Here is a 27459-nt window from a genome sequence, read left to right as displayed (position 1 = left end):
TGTTTGAAAAGGAAAAAAATTCTACATTAAAGACCTCCAAATTACAACACGGAGAATTTTTTTGAGCCGAGAATTCTAAAATTCATGGAGTCTGCTCACAAAAATAAAAGGTTTCAGTTCCAAAGGTATACAATTTGAAATTAAGAGGACTTTCCAGAAGAGTAAAGGCTCTAATAACATGAATAGCAAACTAACAACCAATTTTGAAACAACACAGACTAAGGGTCTGGCCATCAAGGGAAAAAAAGATCAAGTGTGGGTGAATGCACCGCCACCCCCTCATCCTCTTACTCAGAAAAGTCAAGAACAGAAATGGGGCCCATGAGGAAACAGCTGAGCTTTTCCTTCTAACCAGAACTTGTATATTAGTTTAAGCACTCCCTATGGCCTTGTATCAAAAATTTTCAGTGACCTCAACGGCTGTTTTCAAAAGCCAAATCGAAATGAAAAGGTAGGAAAAGATTTCTGTAATAGCAATGACTTACATACATTTATAAAATATTCCAAGCAAGTATGGTTGTAACAAAGTAAAACTGACAACAGACCAAATGTCTGTAGATAAGAAAATGGATTCATAAATTACAGGTGTCCTCAGTGCAGAGTGCTTTACATCCATTAAAAACTAAGGTAGCTCAACAAGTTCTCACATGGAAAGGTCCCAGGGTACACTGCTAACTTAAAAAAGTTAGACTAAAAAAAAAAAAAAAAAATTACAGACCATGTATTTGTGGCAGAACTTAAATTCTGAGTACGAATGTGTGCGTGTGTAACAAGTGAGAACAGAGATTCAGCTTGTTGACTGTATTATGTAAATTCTTTAAGTCCCTACTTAATTTATTATTTGATCTACTGCTTTTAGAGAGGTTAGTCTTCCACTTGACTATGAACACTTTACATACTTCGAAGTCCTGTTCTCTGGTGCATAAAAGTTCTTCAATTTTATTTGCTTGGTAGCCTGTGCATTTTACTCATACAAAATAAATGCTTTTTACCCATTAAAGTGTTTCATCTTGAATGACATCTGGCTGATTAATGCTGTTCCTTTGTTTTGTCAGCATTTGCTGACATCCCTCTAGCATTAACCTGGGCTGCTCTGTACTTATCTCTTACAGTGAATCACTTTTCTCTGTACAGAACCGTAAGCCCCTATCTTGCAATAGATAAATCTCAAGTCTTAGGATCACAGAAGTTGCAACCTTACCCCTTCCTCTCTTACTTCCCTCCCTCTACCCTCTCTCCCTGTCTTTCCTGTCTTTTGTTAGATTTTCCAAGTATTTGCTGTTTCCTACTCCCACTCCCCAGGATAAAAACTCAATCCCACTTCTACTCTTCTGGCACTCAGTTTTAAGTTTCATTTTGTTACTTCTTATTAGGGTAAAATTTACGTGACTCTTAAGTATGTGTCTGGGGGAATTTTTATATATGTACATATATCCAAGAAACTACCACCCAGATCAAGATATTCAGCATTTCTAGCTCCGTGGAAGGTTCCTCAATCCCCTTCCTAGTTGGAATCTCCAGCAAAAGGTAGCTGCTAGTCTGATCTCTATCACCATAGATCAATTTGGCCTACTTTAAATTTTTTTTTTTAATGCTTATTTATTTTCAAGAGAGAGAGAGACAGAGCGCAAGTGGGAGAGGGGCAGAGAGAAAGGGAGACACAGAATCTGAAGCCGGCTTCAGGCTCCAAGCTGTCAGTACAGAGCCCAACACGGGGCTTGAACTCACCAACTGTGAGATCATGACCTGAGCCAAGTCAGCTGCTCAACCAACTGAGCCATCCAGGCACCCCCAATTTGGCCTACTTTGAAATTTCACATAAATGCAATCCATACTCTTTTGTGCCTCGTTTCTTTCTCTCAGAGTAAAATTCATCCACGTTATTCCATATCACAATAATCACCTATTTTTTCACTGCTAAGTAGTATTCCATTGTATAGATAAACCACAATGTACGCACTCTACTGTTGATAGGTATTTGGTGGTTCCAGTGAACTCCTATTAGCAAAGCTGCTGTGATCATTCTTACACACGTCTTTTAGAGGACACAGGCTGTAGTTTCTGTCAGCTATATTCCCAGAAATGGAACTTCAGGTTGGATCATAAGTATTTGTAATATTTAGCATCTGTCAGATATTGCCACACAGTTTTCTGAAGTAGTTACACCATATATGTTCCCTCCACCAACAAAGGCATGTTCCAGATGCTCCACACCCTAAGAAACATTTGGCATTGTCTTCTATTTTAGTTTCAGCCATTTTGCGGAGTATGTAGTAGTATCTTCTTGTGCATTTCCCTGATGACTAATGATGCTGAGCAGCTTTTTGTGTGTTCACTGGCTATTTAGATCATCTTCTTTCCAGAAACACCTGTTCAAATCTTTTGTCTACTTTTTATTTGGGTTGTCTGCCTTTTTCTTACTGACTTTTATAGGAGTTCCCTACATACTGTAGATACAAGTCCTTTGTTTGAAGTATGTATTGCAAATATCTTCTCTCTGTGGCTTGCCTTTCTCAAAGGTATCTAAGCATGAATAAAAGTTCTCAATTTCACTGAAATCCAATTTATTCAGTATTTTCTTTTATGGTTATTCTCCCATGTTTTTTTTTTTTAGAAGTCTTTTGGTTGTAACATGCACATTCAAGATTATGATCCAACTCAAATTAATTTTTGTGTCAGGTGTAAGATAATGACACGGTTCATTTTTCATCTGGCCAGCCAGGTGATGCTGTACCATATACTGAAAGGATCAGCTTTCTTCCACTGAACAGCAGTGGTACCACTGTTGTGATTCAGGTGATGATGCAGATGTGAGTCTAGTTCTGGGCTCTATTTGCTTACCTCTATTATTTTTAATATGCAGTCACACTATATTTTCCTATCTGTATCTAGAGCACCCACAGTCCCCTCAGAAATAAAAATTACCAATCACTATGGATTAAAATTGCTGGTTAGCTGTGAGAAGCACTTGTTTCTTTTTCTTTGTAGCTCACGCCTTTCTGATTTCTTACTCATTTTGGTGAAGTATGTCCTCAAATGCTTTTTTCATAAATAGTTTGAGGTGGCAAGCTTTTCGTGCCTTTGCACTGACTGAAATGTCTGCATTTTGTCTCTTCATCTGAGAATAATTTATGGGTAGATTTCCGGTTCAAAAATTCTGTCAAAATCTGAAGTCTCTGCTGTCTTCTGGCATTCAAAGCTGCTGATTTTAAGTCTAATGCCAGTCTGATTTTCATTACTTTGTAGGACAATCTGAAAATGGATTATCTACCATCCTGTTCAGCCCTGGAAGACCAGAATGTCTAGGTTTATGAGTCTCTGTCCTTTATCATGGTCAGCTGTCTTTCAATCGAAAAGAGGCTGGTCATTTCCTCATGTCCAGTATCTCTTTCACCTTTTCAAAGTACTTACTAGACAGATCGTGAAACAACTGGATACAGCCTTTACCTCCTGATTTTTCCCCTCATACTTGCAACTTCTTGTCTCTGAGTTCCATCCTAGAGAACTCCTTGCTCAATCTCCTAGTTCACCACCTCACTCTTCAACAATACTTATTCTGCTATTTGATGTATCCCCCAAAGACTTTCATCTTCATGAACGATCAAGTGTATTTTATTCTAAAGAGAAACGACGATATGAATTATGCTTATTTAAAAATCTCATTTGCATCTAATTCCAAAGAATCGTATCTGCACACTCTGGAACCATATGCTATCTAACCTTCTGCATGTCTTTAAAAACAAAAAACAGGGGCACCTGGGTGGCTCAGTCGGTTAAATGTCAGACTTTGGCTTGGGTTGTGATTTTTGTAGTTCACGTGCTTGAGACCTGCATCGGGCTCGCTGCTGTCAGCATGGAGCCCACTTCGGACCCTCTGTTCCCCCCCCCACCCCGCCCCTTCCCTGCTTGTGCATGAACACACACACGCTCTCTCAAAAATGAATAAACATTTAAATAATAAACACACAAAAAAGTAAAAACACAAAAGGGATCAATTAAGGGTTAGTATACCAACCTATAGAAAACCTCCTATATCTTGAAAGATAAGCGTCCCAATTATTCAGGACTATAATAATAGATACACGTGTTGTCTTTTAAAAGAGGGAGAAAACCTCAAAATAGTCCATCTTCTGCAATCTTTGAAATTTCTAATATACTTCAGAGAATAAAAATCATGGTCCTTCCAATTATAATTTGCTTTTTCAACTCTTTCATGAACCTTCATTATTAGCCTCTGTATGCTGTGTTTGTCTTTCCCACATTCATTTGATAAAATGATCTGTTGATAACAGTTCTTAATTTAGGTGGATGTTTTCTAAGTGAGGCTTTCCAAATACATGAAATTATAATATCAAATAATTAAATACCATTTGAACACAAATATGATATAATATAACTTTGTAATATTAAATAGTTATGTAAATTTTAAATTACTCCAACCACAGAGAAGTGAATACTCACATGCTGTAAGAGGAACAACTCCCAACCATGCAAAGGCCACAAGTGTATAATGAAACCAGTATCGTATTGCAGTGCCAATACTTGTAACCAGTCCGGCAAATATGTCTTGGATTGGAAGCCGTGAAGGCATATCTGGAGAATAAACTAGAAAGGAAGAAAAAGTACATAATTTCATGAAGATTTAAAAATAGCTTAATTCATAAATATAAAATAGGCATGTAGTGCTAGCTTAACTTTCAATCTTTGTATTGCACTTATTTTTTCCTATTAAAAAAGGGAATCAAACAGTCACAATGATACCACATTTACCCAGAACTCATTGGAGAGCAAATCACGTGTTAAATGCAGAAGCCAACAAAAAAGCCTTATGTGCAGGAGAAAAGATTCAAGAGAAGTTCATATTCCCTCAGTCACTACCATGAACTTCATGCATAGCTAATTTATACATATTTTAGCATTCAAACAATATGTTTTCCCAAATTAAAGATCAGATAAAGCAAACAGGAGCAAAAGGTGAAGCTGTTGGCATGTTAAAGAAAACCCTCCTAAGTCAAAACCGCAATTAAGATACCACCTTATATCTGTCAAAGGGCTATTATGAAAAAGACAAGGAATAATACGCGTTGGCGAGGATGTGGAGAAAAAGGAACCCTCGTGCACTATGGGTGTGAGAATGTAAATTGGCACAGCCACTGTGGAAAATAGTATGGAGATTCCTCAAAAAATTAAAAACATATAGCATCATACAATCCAGTAATTCCACTACTGGGTATTCACCCAAGGAAAACAAAAACACTAACTCGAAAAGATATACGCACCCTTATATTTATTGCAGTATTACTTACAATAGCCAAGATATGGAAGCAACCCACCAAGTGTCCGCTGGTAGATGAAAGGATAAAGAAAAAATACTACACACACACACACACACACACACACACACACACACACACACACAGGAATATTGCTCAGCCATGAAAAATAATAAGATCCTGCCATTTGTGACAACAAAGATGGACTTAGAAGGTATTATACTAAGTGCAATAAGTCAGTAAGTAAAATACAAATGCCATATGATTTTACTCATATATGCAATCTAAAAAACAAAACAAATAAATGAACAAAAAAGCAGTAACAGACCCATAAGTACAGAGAACAAACTGGTGGTTGCCAAAGGGGAAGGGGGAGGGGGGGCAAAATGGGTGAAGGACAGTGGGAGGTATGGGCTTCCAGTTACGTAATAAGTCACGGGGATGAAAAGTATAGCAGAGGGAATAGAGTCAATGGTACAATAATAGCACTGTATGGTGAAAGTTGGGTAGCTACACTTGCGGTGAGCACAACATAACAGAGTTCTGGAATCACTATGCTGTACATCAGAACTAATCTAACACCGTGTCTCAACTATACTCCAATTTAAAAAAAAGGAAGAAAGAACCCTCCTCCCAAATACAAGCCTGAAACATAGCACCTAAAAAGTACAATCCACAGTAAAGTCATTTCATGTGGAAGCAAACACCCCGCTGATGTCTGTTAGCCAATTGCATCTCCCCAATTTCAGCACAATAACTAATATTCCAAACAGTAAATTCAGATCTCCCCATCTCTCTGTAAAATCTGGTTCAACACACTCAGGGGAAGGTCTGGCCATGTTTTAGAAAGATCTCTTTATTTTTTCTAAATGTTTATTTTTGAGTGAGTGAGAGAGTGAGAGAGTGAGTGAGAGAGTGAGAGAGTGAGAGTGAGAGAGAGAGTGAGAGAGAGAGTGAGAGAGAGAGTGAGAGAAAGTGAGAGAGAGAGGTGAGCAGAGAAACAGAGAATCCCAAGCAGGCTTCAGGCTCTGTGCTGTCTGCACAGAGCCCAATGCGAGGCTTGATCTCACAAACTGCGAGACCACGACCCTAGCTAAAATTAAGAGCTGAACACCCAACCAACTGAATTGCCCAGATGCCCCTAAAGTTATTGTTTTTAAAAGGAATCCTTATTGTTCAGAGACACATACTAAAATATGTACCAATGAAAATAAATGAGATTTGCTTTAAAAAGGATAGGGAGGTGGGGAACAAGAACACAGGTAAGAAATACCACGTAAAGGCCATGATTTGAAAATGAGTCAAACTAAGAGATATGAACAGGGGGCTTATTATACCTTTTTTTAATGTTTGAATTTGTCCATAATAAAAAGTTAAAAAATAAAGAAGAAAGGAACATCTCACAAATTAAATCACTCTTTCTCACATACACATGCATTTGTGTGTTGAAAGCTGACATGTAGTTTTAAAAAAGATTTTCCTGGGGCGCCTGGGTGGCTCAGCCAGTTAAGCGTCCGACTTCGGCTCAAGTCATGATCTCATGGCTAGTGAGTCTGAGCCCGGCACAGGGCTCTGTGCTGACAGCTCAGAGCCTGAAGCCTGCTTTGGATTCTGTTCTCCCTCTCTCTTTGCCTCTCCCCCGCTCACGCTCTCTCAAAAATAAACAAACATTTAAAAAAACATTTTTTTAATATTTTCCCAAAATTTTATACTTTTATTAAATATCTTTATGTTACCAGTTATAACCCCAAAACGCAATGCAAACTTCTAAAGAACTTACTTGGTGTGAAAGCAAATCTGTGCTTGCATAATTCACAGTATTCTTTTCGACTGTGTTTCAGCCACTGAACTAAGCTGCAATCAAAAATACATTAATAAGCATAGTACTTACAGCAAAGAAACTTTAAGATTTCCCTGAAAGCCAATATTCTATTTTATTAAAATTTTATGTATCATAGAGCTTTTACAATTCTGACAGGTTCATATTTATAACATTTTTTAGCTTTTTATAACTTCATGCTGACAGTCCAAAACTGTAACAAATAAAAATATATATTTCTATTACTAAAAAAGTTCAATTAACTAAATTGTAATCTCCTCAAAGCTAGCCTTGAATACAAAAGAATCTCCAAGCATCAACATCAGTTCTAACGCTGGTCTGATAATATTGTTACCCTAGGCAGCTAGGTCTGAACCCTGGTTGTCACTAAGTGGTTGCTGAGTGACCTAGAAAAAGGTACTTAACCTTTCCATGCTCGTTTCCTCATCCGCATAATAATAAAAATATCCCACCTCATGGTTCTAAGAATTAAATGAATTGTGTACAAGCACTGAGTACCACCGGGCACAAAGCACTGCATAAATGTAAGCTATTATCACAACAAGTAGAATCCGAAAACCTCCATACTGCCAATGAACAAAATAAGCTCTCTGTGGCAGAAATAAACAGGTACTCACATGCACCTGGAAAACAATACCCAAATGACAGGGTATGGTAATTATGAATATAGGTAATTTCCAAATTTTCAGAATAAAATTTTTAAAAAATAATTATAGAGAAAGTTCACTGAAATAATCCCCTTTATTACATACATGACAACACTGAAGCTGAGACATAAAATTTTCTGTAAGGATGACTCACCATTCTTGATGGATGAACTTAATACTGCCGGTACATACACAAGGATGATAAAGAGGTTTCTCAGGTGTTCCTTCTGACCGACACACTCTACATATGTCTGTGAACGAAAAAGATAAATTGAATTATCTTTCGTTATAACTTAAAAAAAAAAAAACAACAGAACACCTGGCATCCAACTTCAGCTCAGGTCACGATCTTACGGTTCATGGGTTCGAGCCCCGCGTTGGGCTCTGGGCTAACAGCTCAGAGCCTGGAGCCTGCTTCAGAGTCTGTCTCCCTCTCGCTCTCTGCCCCTCCCCCACTCACGCTCTGTCTCCCTCTCTCTCAAAAATAAACTTAGGAAAAAAAAAAAAAAACACAACCTCAAAGCAAAAATACTGTGTTAAAGCAAGAATCTGTCAGCAGCAGAGATGTAAAAGTGTGACTGTGATAATAAGTATATTCAAAGCTAAAAAATTCCCTAATACATAAAAAGGTGAATTGCCCTTTTGATAAGAACTATTCTCCTAAAACTGCACTCTTCTGTAACTAACAAACATTAAATAGAAATATGCAAAATCAGGTCACCACTGGTGTCCTAAGAGTTTTAAACTCCAATCCCAACAGTTTAAAGTCCTAAGTCCGGTCCTAACAGTTTAAACTCCACAAAAAACATATCCAAGGACTTGACACAGTAACAACAGCGGGCAGCATAGGAGACACCCCTTTAGCTTCACGTCACACCACCAGAGGTCTAAGGACACGCACACACAGGGTGAGGGGGCACCCCAAAACCACAAAGGTGCCAGGCCAGAGAGAGGCAAGCTAGAGGTCACCTTAAGCAAAAGCTGCCAGAGCCCTGGACTACCTGGTCGGCAGACCTTCACCCGGCCCCACATGGCTCTGAGCACATCTATCCGTCTTCTTGCCTGGGGTGGCCCCTGGGGTGCAGAGGAAGCGCCTCACGCGAGCAATCCTCCCGGCTCCATAACGCTCCCTCTGCAAGACCACCTATGGAAATTTGGCCGCAACTTTTATTTAGACCATCTTCTCTGAGATCTTCAGGGCCAAGTGCCCACCCCAAGTGGTCGATCTGAAAGGCGACAGGCAGTGTGTACTAGGGGCAGAGACTTAGGCAAACTTGCGACCTACTTTCTCACAGGGAATTTCTCGTGAATGGGGAGTAACTGCAATCCAAGCCCGTTATTAATGCATTTAACCAGTCCCTAGCACCCGTGGGACTAGGCTGCACATGAGCTAAGCAGCGTGGTAGTTGGTCCCCAACATTAAAAAGCACCGTGTTGCTCAATCTCGAGTGGCTGAATGCCACTTACCAAACACGAGGGATTCTGAGGACTCAGGCTGGCTAACTGTTCAGCACGCTAATATACCCCTGGTTATCAATAAGCCAGACAAACCACTGCCAACACAGAAAGGGCATATACCACCACCCGTGGAGGAGCTTTTGCCGTGCCGATTCTGTCTGCACAGGAGCTGGGAGGGGTTGTCCAGGTTGAGTCAAATCAGGCACACACTCCAGGGTTGTGCCTTCCAGCTTCAGCTTCGGAACCACACCCTCCAGCTACCACCGCTCAAAGGACTTTGGTTTCCTGGAAGCAGCCTGTGGGGTCATGAGAACAATGCTGGCGATGTGCATCTGTTTACAGCCAGAACTGCACTGGGTACTGGGATCCAAAGCCTCTTCAAACCTCCCACTTTCACCTTCCTCCTTGATTAACGAAAACATCTTTGGCAAAAGTTTTCACTCTGGTCCATCTTGCACCATTCTAAGACTTTGGGCTCTTGCAACAATATGAATGTCCCAACAATTCTGCCCAATCAGCCTCTGCAAAGTTCTGACACAAACAAAATAGAACCACACTAGAATTCCATGATTCCCGGGGCCGTATCCTGGCAGCTCAAGTCTGCTTTGAGTACTCTAATTTTCTCCAAACACACACTTCAGCCTAGGGAAACTAGGCTAAGAGCCAGGAGCTCACTAGAGGCAGGGGGTGGGGACCTGCAAGGACCCTGCAGTAGACCCACAGGGAAGCAGGAGATCCAATATCACACGAACATTTTAAGTACACCGAATTCGGTATCTGCACTGAAGCTGGGATCAGCACCAGACTTGCCCTGCGACGGATCCTCCTCAAAGGATTTAAGATGGACTCATTCCAACTATAGGACCTCAAAAGAGACCAGTGTTGTTTTTCATCACTGCTCTCCCTGGTCGCAAGCAGGTCATCTGTGCATCTGTGGTCTTTCTTGGTTGGGGTATTTGACCATCAAGCTACATTTATGCTACCAAGTCTGGACTCCTGGTTGTGATGGTCGCCACTAAAGGCACTGGGACTTCTACCTAAAGTAGTTGACAGGTCCAAGAGACAGGCGACCAATCTGGGTCATCTAGAATCACCAGAGATGCTGGTGCCTATGGGCATCGATTAGTTCCACGATTATCAGAATTATCCAGGTATGAGCAGAATAAGCACTCAAAGCCATATGGAACATGACCACACCAGGCCACAAGTGCTAGGATGCCCGTGGATTGACTTTAGAGATAGGCATGTGCTACTGAGGGATTAATCAGGTAGGGTGGTTTGGGTGCAAATGTGGGTGAGCCAACGCAGACCCGAGGCAAAGCAGTCCCACCTCACCCTGTCTCTGCAGGCAGCTCTCAGGCAGTTGCAGAAGTAGGGCATGGCAGCAAAAGTGTGGCACGGAGTGTAATGCCATCAGGACACAGTGTAAAGGAAAGCAGCAGCAATACTGCTGCACCCACACAAATAAGGGTAGTTATGTCACCCTCCAGAAACAAGGTGACTGAGTAAGGAGTGCCTTTGTGGGCACACTGCTGCCAACAGGATGCAGTGACAACGGGGAAGGGATACTCATGTGTGTGCCAACAGTTGATGCCACTGGGCTCATCCTGCAATGGGGACCAGCCCCACAAGGACGGCGCAGCCCCCATGTGGCAAGAGGAAGCTATAGGGAGGACCGTGTATTGGCCAGATTGGGTGGGGCTTCTGAAAAGGAGCTGTAGCTCTGCGTTGACAGTGTGCAGCCTGCTTGAGATTCTCTCTTTCCCTCTCTGCCCCTTCCCAGTTCACTTTCTCTCAAAATAAAAACTTAAAAAAATGTAAAATAAAATGTGATAAAACTTTCACTGGCTATATCTTCATCAGGGGAAGAAAGCAGAATAACATTTAAAAAATATGTCTCAACATTCCTAAAAGCCTGTTTCTGTGCACCAACAACCCAATTCTAATTTAAAAACCATTTATTCTAAATGACTTTAATATGGAACTTGGTCCAAAAAATATTACAAATCTCTTCTGCAGTACTGACCCTTTGTTTTCCCACATCATGAAGATGTGACTAAGTTTCGTTCAAAAGCACCTCATGTATAAATATTACCCTAAATGGAAAGGTGAAGATTGTTGGTATAAACTAGAATGGTGATAAGCCCTAGCTATAAAATACTTGTAAGGCCAACATTTGGCAGTTTAGCAGTCCCCAATCCCTGATTAGACTGTGTCATGGGCATAGCCACACCTTATTAGGGAACTGGAAGCTGGGAAAAGCTGCCAACAGAAAGGCCGCACCTGCTCTCACTCTATATCCTCAATTAAATTTCCTTATCCAGTCTGTGTGTGGACTAGGAAGGAATGGAAGCTTCTTCCCTGTCAATCCGTGTTCCAGTAAAAAAATCTGAAACAAGGCATAGGCATACAGAGCTAAACATTTTTTCTGGAAGGATACATAAGAATGAAGTCATTAGGAAAATGCAGTTAAAATCACAGTAAGATGGTGACTGACGGCTGCACAACAATTAAATGTGACTATATTTAATTCCAGTGAACTGTACACTTAAAAATGATTAGAATGGTAAATTTTGTTATGCATATTTTACTACAAAAAAATTTAAATCACAGTAAGATACCACTACATACCGATTAAAATGACAAAAAGGAAAAAAAATAAAACATTTTTACCATACGACCCAGCAATCCCATTCCTAGGTACTTAATAAAATGAAAATTTATGTTTGCATAAAGACCCACATGAATTTGAACAATGGCTTCATTCATCATTTCCCCTAACTGGAAACAACCAATCCAAGCATTCCACAATTGGAGAACAGATAAACTGTGGTACATCTGATATTCTTTTCTACAACAGAATACTGTTAAGCAATAAAAAGGAATGAAATAATGATATATACAACAATGTAAATAAATCTCAAATTGTATGTTAAGCAAAAGAAGCCAGACTGAAAAAAGCTCCATACTATATTATTCCATTTATGACATTCTAGAAAAGGTAAAACTAGAGTCAGAAACACATCAGTGGTTGTCAGGGTCTCTGCCCAAAAAAGGGAACAGGGGTATTTTGAGAAGTGGCTGAACTATTCCATACCTTGAATGTGCTAGCTACATGACTGTCTGCATTTGTCAAAAACTCATGGACATTACCATTGATAAATGGATAAAGATGTGCTGTAGGGGCGCCTGAGTGGCTCAGTCTGTCGGGCAACTGACTCTTAATTTTGGCTCAGGTCATAATCTCATGGTTTGTGGGTTCGGGCCCTGCGTGGGGCTATGCAATGACAGCGGAGCCTGCTTGGGATTCCCTCCCTCCCTCCCTCCCTCTCTCTCTCTCTCCCCCTCAAAAATAAACATTAAAAAAAAAAAAGAGAGAGACATGTTATATACACATACAATGATTGTTATTCAGCCATAAAAAAGAATGAAATCTTGCCATTTGCAACATATGAATGGATCCAGAGAGATTATAGCTAAGTGAAAAAAGTCAGAGAAAAACACATACCATATGATTTAACTCACATGTGGAATTTAAGAAACAAAACGAATAAAGAAAAAAAGAGAGAGACAAACCAAAGACAGCCTCTTAACTACAGAGAACAAACAGGTGGCTACCAGAGGGGAGGTAGGTGGGAGGATGGGTGTTAGGTGAAGGGGATTAACAGTACACTTATCATGATGAGCACTAATATAGGAACCGTTGAATCATTATATTGTATACCTGAAACTAATATAACACTGTATGTTAACTACACTGGAATTAAAAAACTACACAAACTGACCCAGACCAAAAAAAAAAACGAAAACACAAACAAAAACAAAAAACCCCGTGAACATTAAATAGTAAGGTAAATTAAAGTATCGTTTAAATACTTTAATTGAAGAACAAATGGGAAAGGGTAATGACATGAAAGTTACTGTTCCCTCACTCAAATGTAGTCTGATGAAGTTGCATACTGAAACGTATCCCAACATACACATTAATTTCATCCAGTCAGACAGGAACTAATGCCATTAGGGACTGTGGAAATCATCAGCACTGGACATTAAATATTTCTGGCATTCCACTTTCTGGATAAATAATAGGACTGCCCTCCCTGCCACTCTGAAATTAGAAATGAAATACAAGCTAGAGTGATGTGTACCACTTCTGGGTAGAAAACTCTGGGAGCTAACGAACACAACTCACCACACTGCATTTTCCTGCCTTAACGACTGTGGAAGCACACTAACATGGAGCTTCCAGCAATCTAGGTTTCCACATGACCGCAGGTACCAGGGGCATCTCTCCCCAGCCTGTACCAGACATGATGCTCAGGGAGAAAGAAACCTCTGTCTCTTTAAGCTGCCGTGACTTCTGAGTTGTGCCTAAGACATAAATTAGCCTATCCTGTTTCAGAAAGGGTCTTAGCAGCTTCGGGGGCAGGGGGGAGCAACTAAAACACAACTACCACCAACACAGAAAGTCAAAGAAAGACTAACCTGTTTTGTATACTAAAATCAATCACACCACCCAACGCCTCAACAGAATAATATGGCCAAGGTTATAAGACAATAAAGTCTGCATAAGGCACAGCCTGAGGCCTTTTAGTAAAACTGAAATAATAAAGTTCTGTGGTAGAACAAGGCTCCCACCGGATTTACATGCAGCAAAACTACAAATCTTGTCAGGCCAAAGTAAAAACATCGCATTTTACTTGTTAGGAATGCAAACCTGCTTAGAAACAGTGAAGAAAAACTCTTCCTGCCTTTTTTTCCCCCCTTCCCTCTCCCCAGGCTCTTCCCGCTTTTCAAAAGTAAATTTCTTCTGTTTAATCGTGTGGGAACTTTTGTGGCTTTATTTGAATACCTAATATCTTCACAAAAGCATACCCTTTAATAGCACAGAGCCTAGCTCAATAAATATATGTGTTTTTTTGTTTGTTTGTTTTTTTACTGAAAAACTTCAAATCCTTAGTAACTGAGTATGGAGATGGCCCAGGAAATGAGAGGGAGGGAGAAAAGAACAACCAGTAAGAAGAGTAGGTTACCAAGTTGGAGTCAGCTGTGGAAGTCAACACCCGTATTGGTTTGGCCCATCCCATCAATTTTTCTAGCCAATAATCCAGTTCACCAAATGTATCCTAAGCACCTACTACAGAAAAAAGAAGAGCTTTGGGTAGATGTCATTATTTTTAGGCCATCATCTACCTTGAATGTTTTTCCACATAAGATTTTAAAATGTTTGCACAATCCTTCAGGTAATCAACTAATGATAACTCAAAAAGCAAAGGGTTGGTAAATTATTAAAAGACTTTATTTTCCAGAACAAGTTTACATTTACAGAAAATCTGAGAAGACAGCGCAGTGTTCTCATACGCACAGCACCTAGTATCACGTTTTTAACACCTTACATTAGGATGGTACTTTTGTTTGAATCTAATGAACTAATATTCACACATTATCATAAACTAAAATCAACAGTTCATTCAGATTTCCTTTCTCTGCACCAAATATCCTTTTTTTTTTTGTTCCAAAATCCACCTGACGTTTATTTAGCTGTCATGTCTCCTTAGCTTGGCTAAGAGTTTCTCTTGGCTCTGGCAGTTTCTTGGGCTTTCCTTGTTTCTGATGACTTCGGTTGTTTTAAGGAGTATTGGGTAGGTATGTTGTAGGATGTCTTTTTCAGAATGTCTCATGTTTTGCTCATGATTAGAATATGGGGCTATAGGTCTGAGGGAAGAAAATCACATAGGCAAAGTGCCATTTTCATCACATCGTATTAAGGGTATATACCATTAACATGAATTATGATTGTTAATGTTGGCCTTGAGTCATTTGGCTGAAGTAACAAAGGATTTTTAATATCTGATTACCAATAAAATTTTACAATTAGTAGCTATGATCACAGTAGGCAAATATTAATATAGGATTGAAAAATATTACTCAAAATGTCAGTGAATAACCTACATACCCAAAACCAGGGGAATGGGCATATTAAATTGTGGTACATTCACTACATGGAATATAGAAAAATGCAAAATGTTAAGTAAACAAAACAGGAATAAAAACTGAAATAAAATACACACTGTACTTCCTACTAGGTAAAAATATCAGAATAGCCTAAAAGAGAAAATACAAAAAAAAAAAAAAAAAAAAAAACCAACATAGCCATTATAATTGGTTAGATGAGAACACTGGTGATTTTCTTGCCTTCCTTCCCCAAAGTTTCTAGTGCTTCACTGCCACACTCTACCTGGAAAAGTTTGCCTATAAAAAAATGTACATAATTAGGCCTTGCAAACACAGGATTCAAAATCCTAATTCTACATATACCCCAAGGTTTAGTTATTTTCTCTCTCCAGATTACTTATTACAAAATGAACATTCACCTGTACTGTTGCTCTTGGAAGCCTGAAAACCACATTTTTTGGGCTTCTTTGCTGACTAGGCTTGAGTTGCATTCGGTCAACAAGAAGCACTTTTGCCGGAAAAGGTAAAGCCATTTCCTACTACTGGCTCTGAAAACAGCAGTGGCGGCTACCTGCAGGTGCTGTGGACTCCTGCAGTAGTTACAGATCCTGGTGGTGATTCTGCCAGCAGCACAGGCAGTGGCTCCAATGGCTTTGGGAGGGGTGGGCCGGGTATCAACGCATTCCCTCTCAGATTCGTTCTTCAGTATCCGTCCAGTGGTAAGAGACTGAATCCTGAAGCCTTTCTTTACACAAACATGTCAGTACAGGGTGCTGGAGGGACAAGGCAAGAAGAAGGAAGTGGTTTTCCGGCTCCTGCTGCACTGTCAGTAGGTCTGTTATAATGTCTACCTTTTCACAATCCTACTGGTAAGAAGAACCCAATACACTCCAGGCCTTGTACCTAACAATGGTAGCCAACTTCCTCTGCATGCCCATCCATCAACTCTGGCTTGCCTGCACCCTGGAGGGTTGCTTCCTGCTTGCCCAGAAACTGCAGACCAGCTCTGAACAACTCCACATTTCTCCAATGTCTGAACCACAGACGTGAGGGGGGCCCCACCAATTCAGAACGTGTCCCTACTTGGATAGACTCCCTCTTGTCCAAAGTACCCTTTACAGTATGCTTTATACCTTTATAGCTACGCTCTTACTGTAGCTTAATAATTCTTTCAACTTCCTCTGGCTAAATTACTGTGTGTTTTCTGTCTCCTCACTAGACCAGGACTGCAAAAAACAAACAAAGAAAAAACAGTAAAAAAAAAGAAAAAGAAGATTTAAAAAACCAAGTGGAAGGTTTAGAATTGGAAAATACAGGGAGTGTGGGCTCATCATCCTGGACTTGAGCTCGACAGCAATGGCTACCACAAGAAACAGCACTTGTACAATTCTTTGGACTTGCCAGCTGGACTAACTGTTTTTTCCTTCCAGGGAACATCATGTTGTTTTTTGAAACATCATGTTTACCATGGGTAAAAAAAACTGAGAAAACAAAAACAAAAACAGTTATTCAGGTCTAGGTATTCGGCAGACATTTTATCACAAAAGAATCAAGTGAGCCCAAGAGTGAAGGAAAACAACTAACGATATTTACTGCCAATAATAAAAATCAAACTTTCAGACAAAAATTATGATTTCAGAAAACTTGTATCCATCACAACGAGCATAACAGCCTCTCTAATACCTAAAAGGCTTTTCAAGACGAGCTAGGTGGTGACGTTAGTGAATGGAAGCTTTTCTACTACCATTTGGAAGATATGCAGAACTCAGCGACTATCTACCAAAAGATCAACACATCATGCTACAAAACCATGCATGAGTAAAAAAATAACCCAATAGATTTTTAAAAATAGCTTTATTGAGGAATAAGTGACATTCAATAAAATGCGCTTAAATATCACTTGGTACACCTGACAATGATAAAACGGTCACCACAACTGAAATAAGGTATCCATCACCACCAAAATTAACTCAAGTTCCTTGATAATCTCACTGTCCCACTCTCCTCTCCGCCCCATTCCTAAGCAAGTACCTATCTGCATTCCAGTACTTCGGATTAACTTGCATTCTCTAGAGTTTTATCTAAGTGGCACATACCCTGGCTTCTTCTTTCACTCACCCTAATTATTTTGAGATTCATCTATGTTGTTACGTGTATCAAAAGTTCATTTCTTTTTAGCACAGACTAGTATTCCACTGTATGGATGTGTCACAATTTGTTTATCCATTCGTCTGTTGATGGGCATTTGGGCTAGTGCAAGTTTTGGGATTTTACAAATAAAACTGCTATGTACGTGCACATACGAGTTTGTAGGCATTCATTTCTCCTAGTAAACCCCTAGGAGTGCCATGGCTGGATCATGTGTTAAGTGCATGTTTAACTTTCTAAGAAACCGCTACACTGATTTTCAAAGTGGCCGTACCATTTTACATTCCCACCAGCAGTACACGAAAGCGCCGGTTGTTCCACATTCTCACCAACATTTGGTATGGTCGTCCTTTACAATTTCATCCTTTCTAACAGGTACACAATAGAGATATCTCATCGTAGTCTTCTTTTGTTAACAGCTTTATTGAAATACACAAATTATAAAGCTCAACAACTTAAAGTATTCAATCTGATGGTTTTTAATTTATGTACAGAGTTATGCAACCATTACCACAATCTAGTTTTTTAACAGCTTCATCATCCCAAAAAGAAACCTTGTAACAATATATCAACAGTCACTCCTCATTCTTTGTTTTTATACAGATTTGCCTATTGGGGATATTTCACACAATTTGAATCATATGAAATGTGGTGTTTCAGGACTAGCTTCTTTCACCTAGCATAATGTTTATGAGGTTCAGCCAAGTTGTAATACATACCAGTATTTCACTCCTTTGTATTTCCAAATATTCCATTTTATAGATCTACCACATTTTACTTATCCATTCATCAGATAATAGACAACGGATTGTGACATTTTTTTTTTCAACGTTTATTTATTTTGGGGACAGAGAGAGACAGAGCATGAACGGGGGAGGGGCAGAGAGAGAGGGAGACACAGAATCGGAAACCGGCTCCAGGCTCTGAGCCATCAGCCCAGAGCCTGACGCGGGGCTCGAACTCCCGGACCGCGAGATCGTGACCTGGCTGAAGTCGGACGCCTAACCGACTGCGCCACCCAGGCGCCCCGGATTGTGACATTTTTAATCCTCTTGGGTATATACCTAGGAATGGAATTGGCAGCTCAGTTTAACTTTTTGAGGTTAATTAGCCACACTATATACATTCTCACCAGAAACGAATGGAAGCTCCAATTTCTCCACAATCCCAACAACACTGATTATCCGTCCCTTTTGATGACACTCATTGTTGTGGGTGTGAATTCTTTCACTGTCATCTTGATTTGCATGTACCTAATGACCAGTGATGCTCTCCATCTTTTTATATGCTTACTAGCCATGTGCATATATCCTCTGGTGAAGTTTCCAAAATCTTTGGGCCATCTCTTAAACTGGGTCATTTGTGGGGCACCTGGATGGCTCAATTGGCTAAGCATCTGACTTTGGCTCAGGTCAAGATCTCGAAGTTCGCAAGTTCGAGCCCCTCATCAGGCTCTGTGCTGACAGCTGAGTCTGCAGCCTTCTGATTCTGTGTCTCCCTCTCTCTCTCCCCTCCCCCATTCACACTCATTATCTCTCAAAAATAAACATTAAAAAAAACTTTTTTTAATTGGGTCATTTGTTTTCTTCTTAATTGAGTTTTGAGAGTTTCTTATATACTCCAGTAAGTCCTTTTATCAGATATATGTTTTGCAAACATTTTCTGTGGCATGTCCTCATTCTCTACACAGTGATGAATTTTGATGCCATCCAATTTAACAATTTCTTCTTTTAGGGATCATGCTTTTAGTGTTGTACCTAAGAAATCTTAGCAGACTAACCCAAGATCACAAAGATTTTCTCCTATGTTCTTCTAAAACTTCCACAGTTAGGTTTTTCATTTAGATCTAACATCCCTTTGGGCTAATTTTGGTACATGGTCCAAGGAATGCCTCAAACTTCATTTTCTGCCTTTGGACAATTATTCCAGCACCATTTGTTGAAAAACTATACTTTCTTCACCGAAATGCTTTTGTATCTTTTTTCTTTTCCTTTTTTTTGGGGGGGGGGGGGAGAGAGAAAGAGAGAGTAAGGAAGTTTAAGCAGGGCAGAGGGAGAGAGAGAATCCCAAGCAGGCTCCAGGCTCAGCACAGAGCCTGACACAGGGCTCGATCCCATGACCCTGAGACCATGACCTGAGCCAGACGCTCAACAGATGGAGCCACCAGGCACCCCTGCTTTTGTAACTGGATTAGTCAAAAATCAATTGTCCATATACGTATGAGTCTATTCCTGGACTATCCTGAGCCATCAGACCAATGGATTTTAATTTAAGTTGATTTAATTTTTAAAAGGTGATATATATGTTTTCAGATGTAATACCGCTTAAAGAAACTACTACTTGTCAACTTTTGGCATAGTATCAAAGGATATCAAAAATTACCTGAAAATATACCTCCCTTTTCAAATTACCTGTGTGAAGCCAAATTTTCTTCATACACTTTAACCAAAACATATGGCAAGAGGAACTACAGAGGCAGAGATGTGAATCCAATTGTCTTGTAAGAATCCAGGCATAAAAGAGATTGGCAAAAAATTCAAACAACGATACTCTTCTCACTGAGGTTTTTGTCTTGGAAAATACATTTATCATAAAGTTACTTTTGTTAACATGCATTGTATTTAAAGTTCTGTTTTCATTTCTAATAGAGTAAAAAGATAACCCCTACATAAATAAAACTCCTGGGGCACCTGGGTGGCTCAGTCGGTTGAGTGTCCGACTTCAGCTCAGGTCACGATCTCGCGGTCCGTGAGTTCAAGCCCCACGTCGGGCTCTGGGCTGATGGCTCGGAGCCTGGAGCCTGCTTCAGATTCTGTGTCTCCCTCTCTCTCTGCCCCTCCCCCGCTCATGCTCTGCCTCTGTCTCAAAAATAAATAAACGTTAATAAAAAAAATTAAAAAATAAATTAAAAATAAACAAACAAAAGTCCTATGGCTCCTCAGTATTTAAAAGTGTAAAAGGAGGGGCACCTGGGTGGTTCAGTCAGTTAAGCGTTCAACTCTTGATTTCGCTCAGGTCATGATTCCAGGTCATGGGATTGAGCCTCTGCTTAAGATTCTCTCTCTCATGGGGCACCTGGATGGCTCAGTCGATTAAGCGTCCGACTTCGGCTCAGGTCATGATCTCGAAGTTCACAAGTTCGAGCCCTGCATCAGGCTCTGTGCTGACAGCTCAGAGCCTAGAGCCTGCTTCTGATTCTGTGTCTCCCTCTCTCTCTGCCCTTCCCTGCTTGTGCTCTTGCTCCCTCTCTCTCTCTTTCTCAAAAATACATAAAAACATTAAAAACACACACACACACTCTCTCTGTCCCTCTCTCCTGATCACTCTCTCTAAAATTTAAAAAAAAAAAAAAGTGTAAAGGAATCCTAAGTCCAATGGTCTACAAACTGTTCCATTTAATAAAAGTGCCTCTGAGGAACTTTGAAATGGCTAAGAATGGGGGAATTCAATACTTGATAAATGGAGAAGAGACAAGGAACCTCCAAATCTTCTATCTCAAAAGTGCTATAATAGAATTACACACTAAAAATACTAAATTTGATTGTATACAAATTATACCTTATTAACCTATCAGTACAAAATACACAAGTGGAAGCAGGGAAGTGAGAGAGAAAAGTAAAAAAGACATTGTAATTAAGTTCAGTTATAAGAAATAAGTGTACAGAAAATGTGCCATGTCTTCCAAGCCTTCAAGAATTTATGCCTGTTATGGACTCAATTGTGTTGTTTCCACCAGCTCTACCAAAATTCATAAACTGACGTCCTATTACCTAGAACCTCAGAATGACTGTATTTCTAGACAGGGTATTTAAGGAGATAATTAAGTTAAAAAATAAGATCATTTGGATGGGCCCTAAGTCAACATGAGTGGTGCCTCTGTAAAAACAAGATTAGGGCACAAACATGCAAAGAAAGAAAACCATACAGAAGGCACAAGAAGAAGACACAAATCTGCAAGCAAGGAGAGAAGCCTCAGAAGAAACCAGCCCTGCAGACACCTTGGTATCAAACTTCTGGTCTCCAGAACTGTGAGAAAATAAGTCTCTATTAAGTCACCCAGTCTGTGATCCTTTGTTATGGCGCCTGTTGAAAATATAATATCCAAAACTGAATTCATCTCTTCCCATTCAGAGCTAATGAAGCTACACCAGAAATCATTCTTAAATCTTCCTTCCTATATCACCTCATCAATCACTATTTTCTATTAATTCTACCCTGATCTGTTTCTTCTTTCTCATTCTTTCCATTTCCACTGCCTGAATTTAAACCCCTATATAATATCTTGCCCAGCCCACTGCAATAGCATTCTAAAATATAGTCTGAATTAATCAGTTTTCCCTTGGGGTCTTACTTCCTGTTACCTTTTTAAGAACACTCTCCATTCTACCTGTATTATACTAAAAATAAGCAATCTTCATGTCCTTACAGGAGAGAAGTAAAGCCCAACTAAAATAAGCCTGGTCTGGAAGAGGATACCCAGGTAGCTCAACATTAATCACTCACAGCATTCCAGCCCAGAAGATATTCTAGTTCAACAATGGAGGAAACAACTTTTGGGATGTCTGCCCTGAATCGAGAATGGACACTGACAGCCATGACTTTTATTCTTTTCCTTTTTATTGAACTATAACTGACATATAACGTTACTTTTGAGTGTATGACATAAAGATTCAATATATGTAACATGTGAAATGACCACAGTAACTCTAGTTAAGTCCATCACTACACGTAATTTTTTTCTTGTGATAAGAACTTTTAAGATCTACTCTGTTAACAACTTTCACATATATAACATAGTACTGACTATTGTTATGGGGCTGTATACTACATCTCCAGGACTTGTAACTAAACTGCTGGTTTGCAGCTTTTGGCATGATTTTTACTTTTCCATCATCTTTCCCACCATCACACAGCCACCTGGATCATGGGTAGGCACCTGATCCCACACGGGCCAATCAGATTCTAGCTCCCAGAAATTTGGATTTAAGATTAAGTTGATGAGGAAAGAGATCTATTCACGGAAATAGCCATGGACACAATGGCAAGACAATTTATGCCTCACCTCTGCTCAAAACCCTCCCTATCTCACAACAGAAGTCAAGTCCTACATACCCATTCTGCTTCTACACTGGTCCCATGATCTCTGACCTCATATTTTACTTACTCTTCCCCCAACTCATTCACTCCATTGTAGCTACACTGGTCTCCTGACACACTCCCATCTTAGAGAGTTCACACTGGCTATTCTCTCTGCCTAGAATTCTCTGTGCACAGAGTATTTGCGTATCCAACTCCCTCTCTTCGCTCCTTCTCAGTGAGGCCTTCCTTCACTGCCATAGTTAAAACTGAAATCCCGTCCTCCCACCCTGGCACACCTTATTCCCTCCAGATTTACTCTTCTCCACAACATTTATAACCTTCCAGCTATGCCATATAATTTATTTTCTGTCATCCCTTCCTCCCCTACCAAGCCAAAAACAAGAATGTAAACTCTATGAAATGAGGGATTCTGTCTATTTTGTTCTCTGCCTAGCGCAAGAGCATAAAATAGTGCCTGGCTTCTAACAGGTGCTCAAATAAACATTTGTCAAATAAGTGCATGTCTGCTTGGTGATAAGCCTGCCAATGCAGTGAAAGCTGATCTGTGGTGAGAAGAATGAAGCAGACTTGTCTGGAAGCAGAGATGAAAGACCATGTGGTTCTAGAAAGATGGTAACTAGCTGTCTGGTTCTGACAACTTCCCATACTTCTAACTCCTTTCTTCCAAATCTATGTCATCTCAAGTTTTTGCCATAGTAAATATACAACACGATCGACTGCAATACACTTTCAAATTTATACCCTCCCAATGTTTCACAAAGCATATAAAATAATTGCTTTGGCATTCCATAAACAAATTGCTGATAAGATTTTGAATTGTGTTCTGCTAGCAAGTAGTAATTTAGCAAAATAAAAAAATCGGGTCTGTATCACTGGACCGAAATGATAACACTCTACTATGGCAAAATGTATTTAGTATCTTTATGAGGGTTTCATACATCAATACTTGCTTCCAACATCCATTCCAACAGCGTGGTGTTTTTCCTTTTAAGAAATGTATATCCTTGAGGGGCCGTGTCAGTTAAGTGTGTGACTTTGGCTCTTGTCATGATCTCATGGGTTCATGAATTCGAGCCCTGTATCAGGCTCTCTGATGTCAGCGTGGACACCGCTTTGGATACTCTGTGCCCCTTCTCTTCTCTCTCTGCCCCTCCCCCGCTGGTTCTCTCTCTCTAAATAAACATTTTTTTTTAATGTATATCCTTGAGCAAAAGACATATATATATTTTTTGAAACCAAAAAATCTCAGTGCATTGCAGGATCAGACTCCTAATCCATAAAATGAGGAAGCTGTGTATCTAAGGTATCCTCTTACATTAAAGACTTGATGATAGCAGTTTACATAACGTATCTCCACTCATACAAAATACATACAAAAAACAATATGAATGACTCACACATCCTCTGTTATGAAACTAGATCATAAACCTGTTGATTTTACAAAAACAAAATTTAATACCCCAAACACTTTTTAGAGATCTTTAAAATCTAGCAAACACTTATTATGAAGGGCCAAAATCCATCTAGCAAATTATCAGTTTTCTAACAGACTTTAGTACTGTTTACCACAAATACAAAACATTCTGAGCATTACAACATCATCTGTGATACCCTAGAGGAAAGCGACATGGCTTTTTAAAATTTTTTTTAACTTTATTTATTTTTGAGACAGAGAGAGACAGAGCATGAACAGGGGAGGGGCAGAGAGAGAGGGAGACACAGAATCCGAAACAGGCTCCAGGCTGTGAGCCGTCAGCACAGAGCCCGACGCGGGGCTCGAACTCACGGACCGTGAGATCGTGACCTGAGCCGAAGTCGGATGCTTAACCAACCAAGCCACCCAGGCACCCCTCGACATGCTATTTTTAAAGGAGGGAAGAGTTACACACTGTATAGTTGGTATTTTAATTACATTCTTCATCTTTGCTCAGATTAACATACTAAAAATACAAAAGTAAACATTATCAGTGTTTTTAATAATAAATGACAATTTTTAAAAATTTAATTTTCTTTACATTTTTTTTGGTCATTTTCTTTCATTTTTACTGTGTCCTACAGAAAAACTGTTTCTTTTATAGTCAGATAAAAAAAAAACCCAAATGCATTTTAAGAAATAATCTGTAATAACTAGTTTAGCAAATAGAGCAGTTGTTTCCAAGCTTTTTTTTTCACTTTATCATGAAATAATTCTCTATAACCCTCTCTTTCCTTTCAATGTTTTTCCAAGTTAAATTTAAATTAATTTTGAAAATTTCAGAAGATCTCTGATTTGGAATTTAGCAAAGTGAGCAGGAGAAGTACTAAAATTCACTTTCATTTCATGACTAATAGCTTCATAAAACAAATGCCCAAAAAAAGGTTCTGTCAAAATATGTAAATGATTCATCCTATAAAGGGAGTGACAAAAATAAGTTATTTATTATCTATTTTAACCACAGAGTCTAACAGACCTGAGTCTGAATCTTACCTCTGATATGCGCCATCTAGATGACCCTGGGCAAGTCACGTAATCATACCAACCCGACCCCTCACCTCAAACCCCCCCCCCACACTCCCCCTTTCCTCTCTGTAAAGAGTGGATACCCTAAAAATGTGGAGAATTAAAGAAGATGTGTATAAAGTGTTCAGTAAACACATGCCACACACACGTACTCAATACTAGTTATTTCAATAAGAAACAGTGTTCAAGTCAGTAAGTAAAAATCATTTATGCCTTACCCTGATTATAATTTTACAAGGAAAAACAATGTTGAAGCACTGGAAGTACGTTGAAAATCATCCTTTCATGATTCCATATGAACCTCCAGATTCTGCAATTCCTGATTTACCACTAACTATAGCACCATAAGTGTAGGCAAGTACTAAGCGCCCAGGCTCAAAGAATGGAATTTAGGGTTGCCAGCACACATCGAGTGATAAATAAATAAATACGTGCCTTACTAGATTGAGTCATTAAAATGTGAATCCGAAATGACGTAACATCTTTGCAGATGGAAATTCACACACAAGGACCATCTGTCAAAAACAAAGTAATTCCTAACCTCTCAGCAGCTTTACTATTTTTTTCCAAGGGAATCTCCTGTGGCGACTAGCTTCACTCACTGGGTGTAATAAACACAACGGAGACATAATGGAAGGAAACGTCGATTGGTAATCAGAATATCTGGGCTAAAAATCTCTTACAAGTGTGTGAAACGTGGACCAGCTGTTAAAACAACTGAGCCTGAATTTCCACACCTATACCTACCTACTCCACCGGACCACTATGAGGATCAAACGTAAAGGCACGTGGGTATGCTCCGTAAGCCATCACACACAAATGTCATTACAGCCTAGGTTCTTATTATCCAATGAAAGATTTATTTAAAAAATAAGTCAAGTTCAACCAATTCTTCACATACACTAAGATCTTAAACTTTTTATCACTATTGCATGCCATGGCAGTGCTCCACGATTTTCATCCAAAACCACCCAAATCGCAATCCATTAAGGCTGCAAGACATATCCCCACATAAAGCCACTCAACGCATCAGGGCATCTTCACTGATAACCAAACCATCAAGAAACAGGATAATGTAGTAATTTCCTCTACAGACACACTAAATTATTTGGTCGATTCTAAAAAGATAAAACCGCTTGAACGTGAACCCACCCTACCCTTCGGTGGATAAGCAAACGCATTTCCATACCCCTAGATGTCTATACCTCATGTATTCAGTTTACACGGGTTAACAAACAGCCGTATCCCAAACACTCACAAAACAAAGCACACAAACCCCCGCTTGCTAGTGTCAGGGATTGGACACAAAATAAACTACACCGAAACAAAAGAATTCCAAACAATCTCCCTCCTCCCAATAACCTCGCTGGACCTTACTCTTCCACGTTTAGTAAACAAATTATTTGGGGGCAGGGACGCACAGGGCAAGGTTCTAAAATAGGGGTCAGTCAACCGCACTCAGCCGTCACCTGGCGGGGCATTTTTCGCGAAGTTTCAGAGTCAACAAAGAAGTTTTGTCGTCAGGGGATAGGGCCTGTACAGCAATAGGCGAAACGACAATAAGGAAGACAAAACCGAGTGGGGGATGGGCGTGGAATACGCCCCCGTACTTCGGGCGGCGACCACTGCAGGTCCCCCGGGGACGTGCGGGGGGGGATGGAGGGGCAGGGAGGCCGCGCCAGCCCGGAGCCCCGCAGCCCCGCGCCCCCGGCGGGTTCCCGCCCCCCGCGCGCACGGGCGGGAAACGGTGGGGAGCGCCGAGGGGTCACCTTCGGCCCCCCCCCCCCCCCCCGCTCCGCGCGGTCCGCCGCCCCTCGAGCCGGCTCCTCGGCGGGCAAACGGCCCGGGCGCTGGCCCCGCCGGTCACCGCGCTCCCCCGCCCCGAGGGGAGGCGCCCCCGCCGCGCCGCCCGGGCCCGTCGCCCGTCTGGGGCGCCGCGGCCAGAGCGCGGGCCTGGCCCGAACCCAGACGCCGGTGAAGGGCGCGGGCGCCGCCGCTTACCTTCCTCGGCGGTGTCCATCTTGTCTGGGGGGGCGGCGGTGACGCAGCCGCGAGGCACCCGCGGCCGGGGCCGGAGCCTTCCGGCCCGGGCGGGGAGGGAGGGAGGGAGGGGGAGGAGGGAGGAGGGAGCGGAGCCGGGCCGGGCAGGTGCGTGTGCTCAGGTGCGAGAGAGGAAACGAGAGGAAGGAGAGAGGGGGAGAGGGAGAGGGAGACAGGCTGACAGAAAGCGGCCGCGAGAGGGGAGGGGGAGGGGCGGGGAGATCGGGGCGGAGAGGCCTGGGCGGGGCGCCGGGCGGAAGGGGCGGGAGCGCCCCCCAACGACGCGCGCCGTCACTTCCGCCGCCGGCGGCCTCCGGGACGGTGAGGGGCGGGCGCGGGCGGGGCTGCGCCTGCCCGGGCTCCGGGCCACCTGGGTCTCGTCGTGGGCGGCGTGGCTGAAACCTAAGCAGGAGCCGAACTCTGGTGGCACCGAGGGCGGCGACAAAAAAGGAACAGAGCCGGGGGGGGCGGGGCAGCGTGAGCGAGCGCAGCGCGGAC

The 27459-nt window shown here is 41.0% G+C and overlaps 1 protein-coding gene and 1 long non-coding RNA gene across 3 annotated transcripts in view; both read right to left on the bottom strand.

Annotated features, from left to right (window-relative positions):
- Positions 1-27190, bottom strand: part of MARCHF6 (membrane associated ring-CH-type finger 6) — a 76491-nt gene extending 49301 nt beyond the window's left edge. For both annotated transcript variants that reach the window (XM_086676032.1, XM_086676040.1), the window contains exons 1-4: positions 26923-27190; positions 7915-8011; positions 7054-7127; positions 4462-4605 (exon numbers count right to left, since the gene is read on the bottom strand). In XM_086676032.1, coding sequence (XP_086532158.1) covers positions 4462-4605; positions 7054-7127; positions 7915-8011; positions 26923-26941 — 334 coding nt within the window. In that variant the 5' untranslated portion in view covers positions 26942-27190. The remainder of the gene's footprint in view (positions 1-4461; positions 4606-7053; positions 7128-7914; positions 8012-26922) is intronic.
- Positions 14145-15738, bottom strand: LOC147584013 (uncharacterized). The gene is made up of 2 exons (XR_015240491.1): positions 15593-15738; positions 14145-14933 (listed from the first exon to the last, which is right to left on the bottom strand). It is a non-coding gene; the product is annotated as an uncharacterized LOC147584013 (long non-coding RNA).
- Positions 27191-27459: the final 269 nt, after the last annotated feature.

The sequence above is a fragment of the Puma concolor genome, chromosome A1 (genome assembly GCF_028749965.1).
Source record: "Puma concolor isolate L17-30 chromosome A1, mPumCon1.1.hap2, whole genome shotgun sequence".
Lineage (NCBI taxonomy): Eukaryota > Metazoa > Chordata > Mammalia > Carnivora > Felidae > Puma > Puma concolor.
This window is presented reverse-complemented; position numbering and strand designations above follow the sequence as displayed.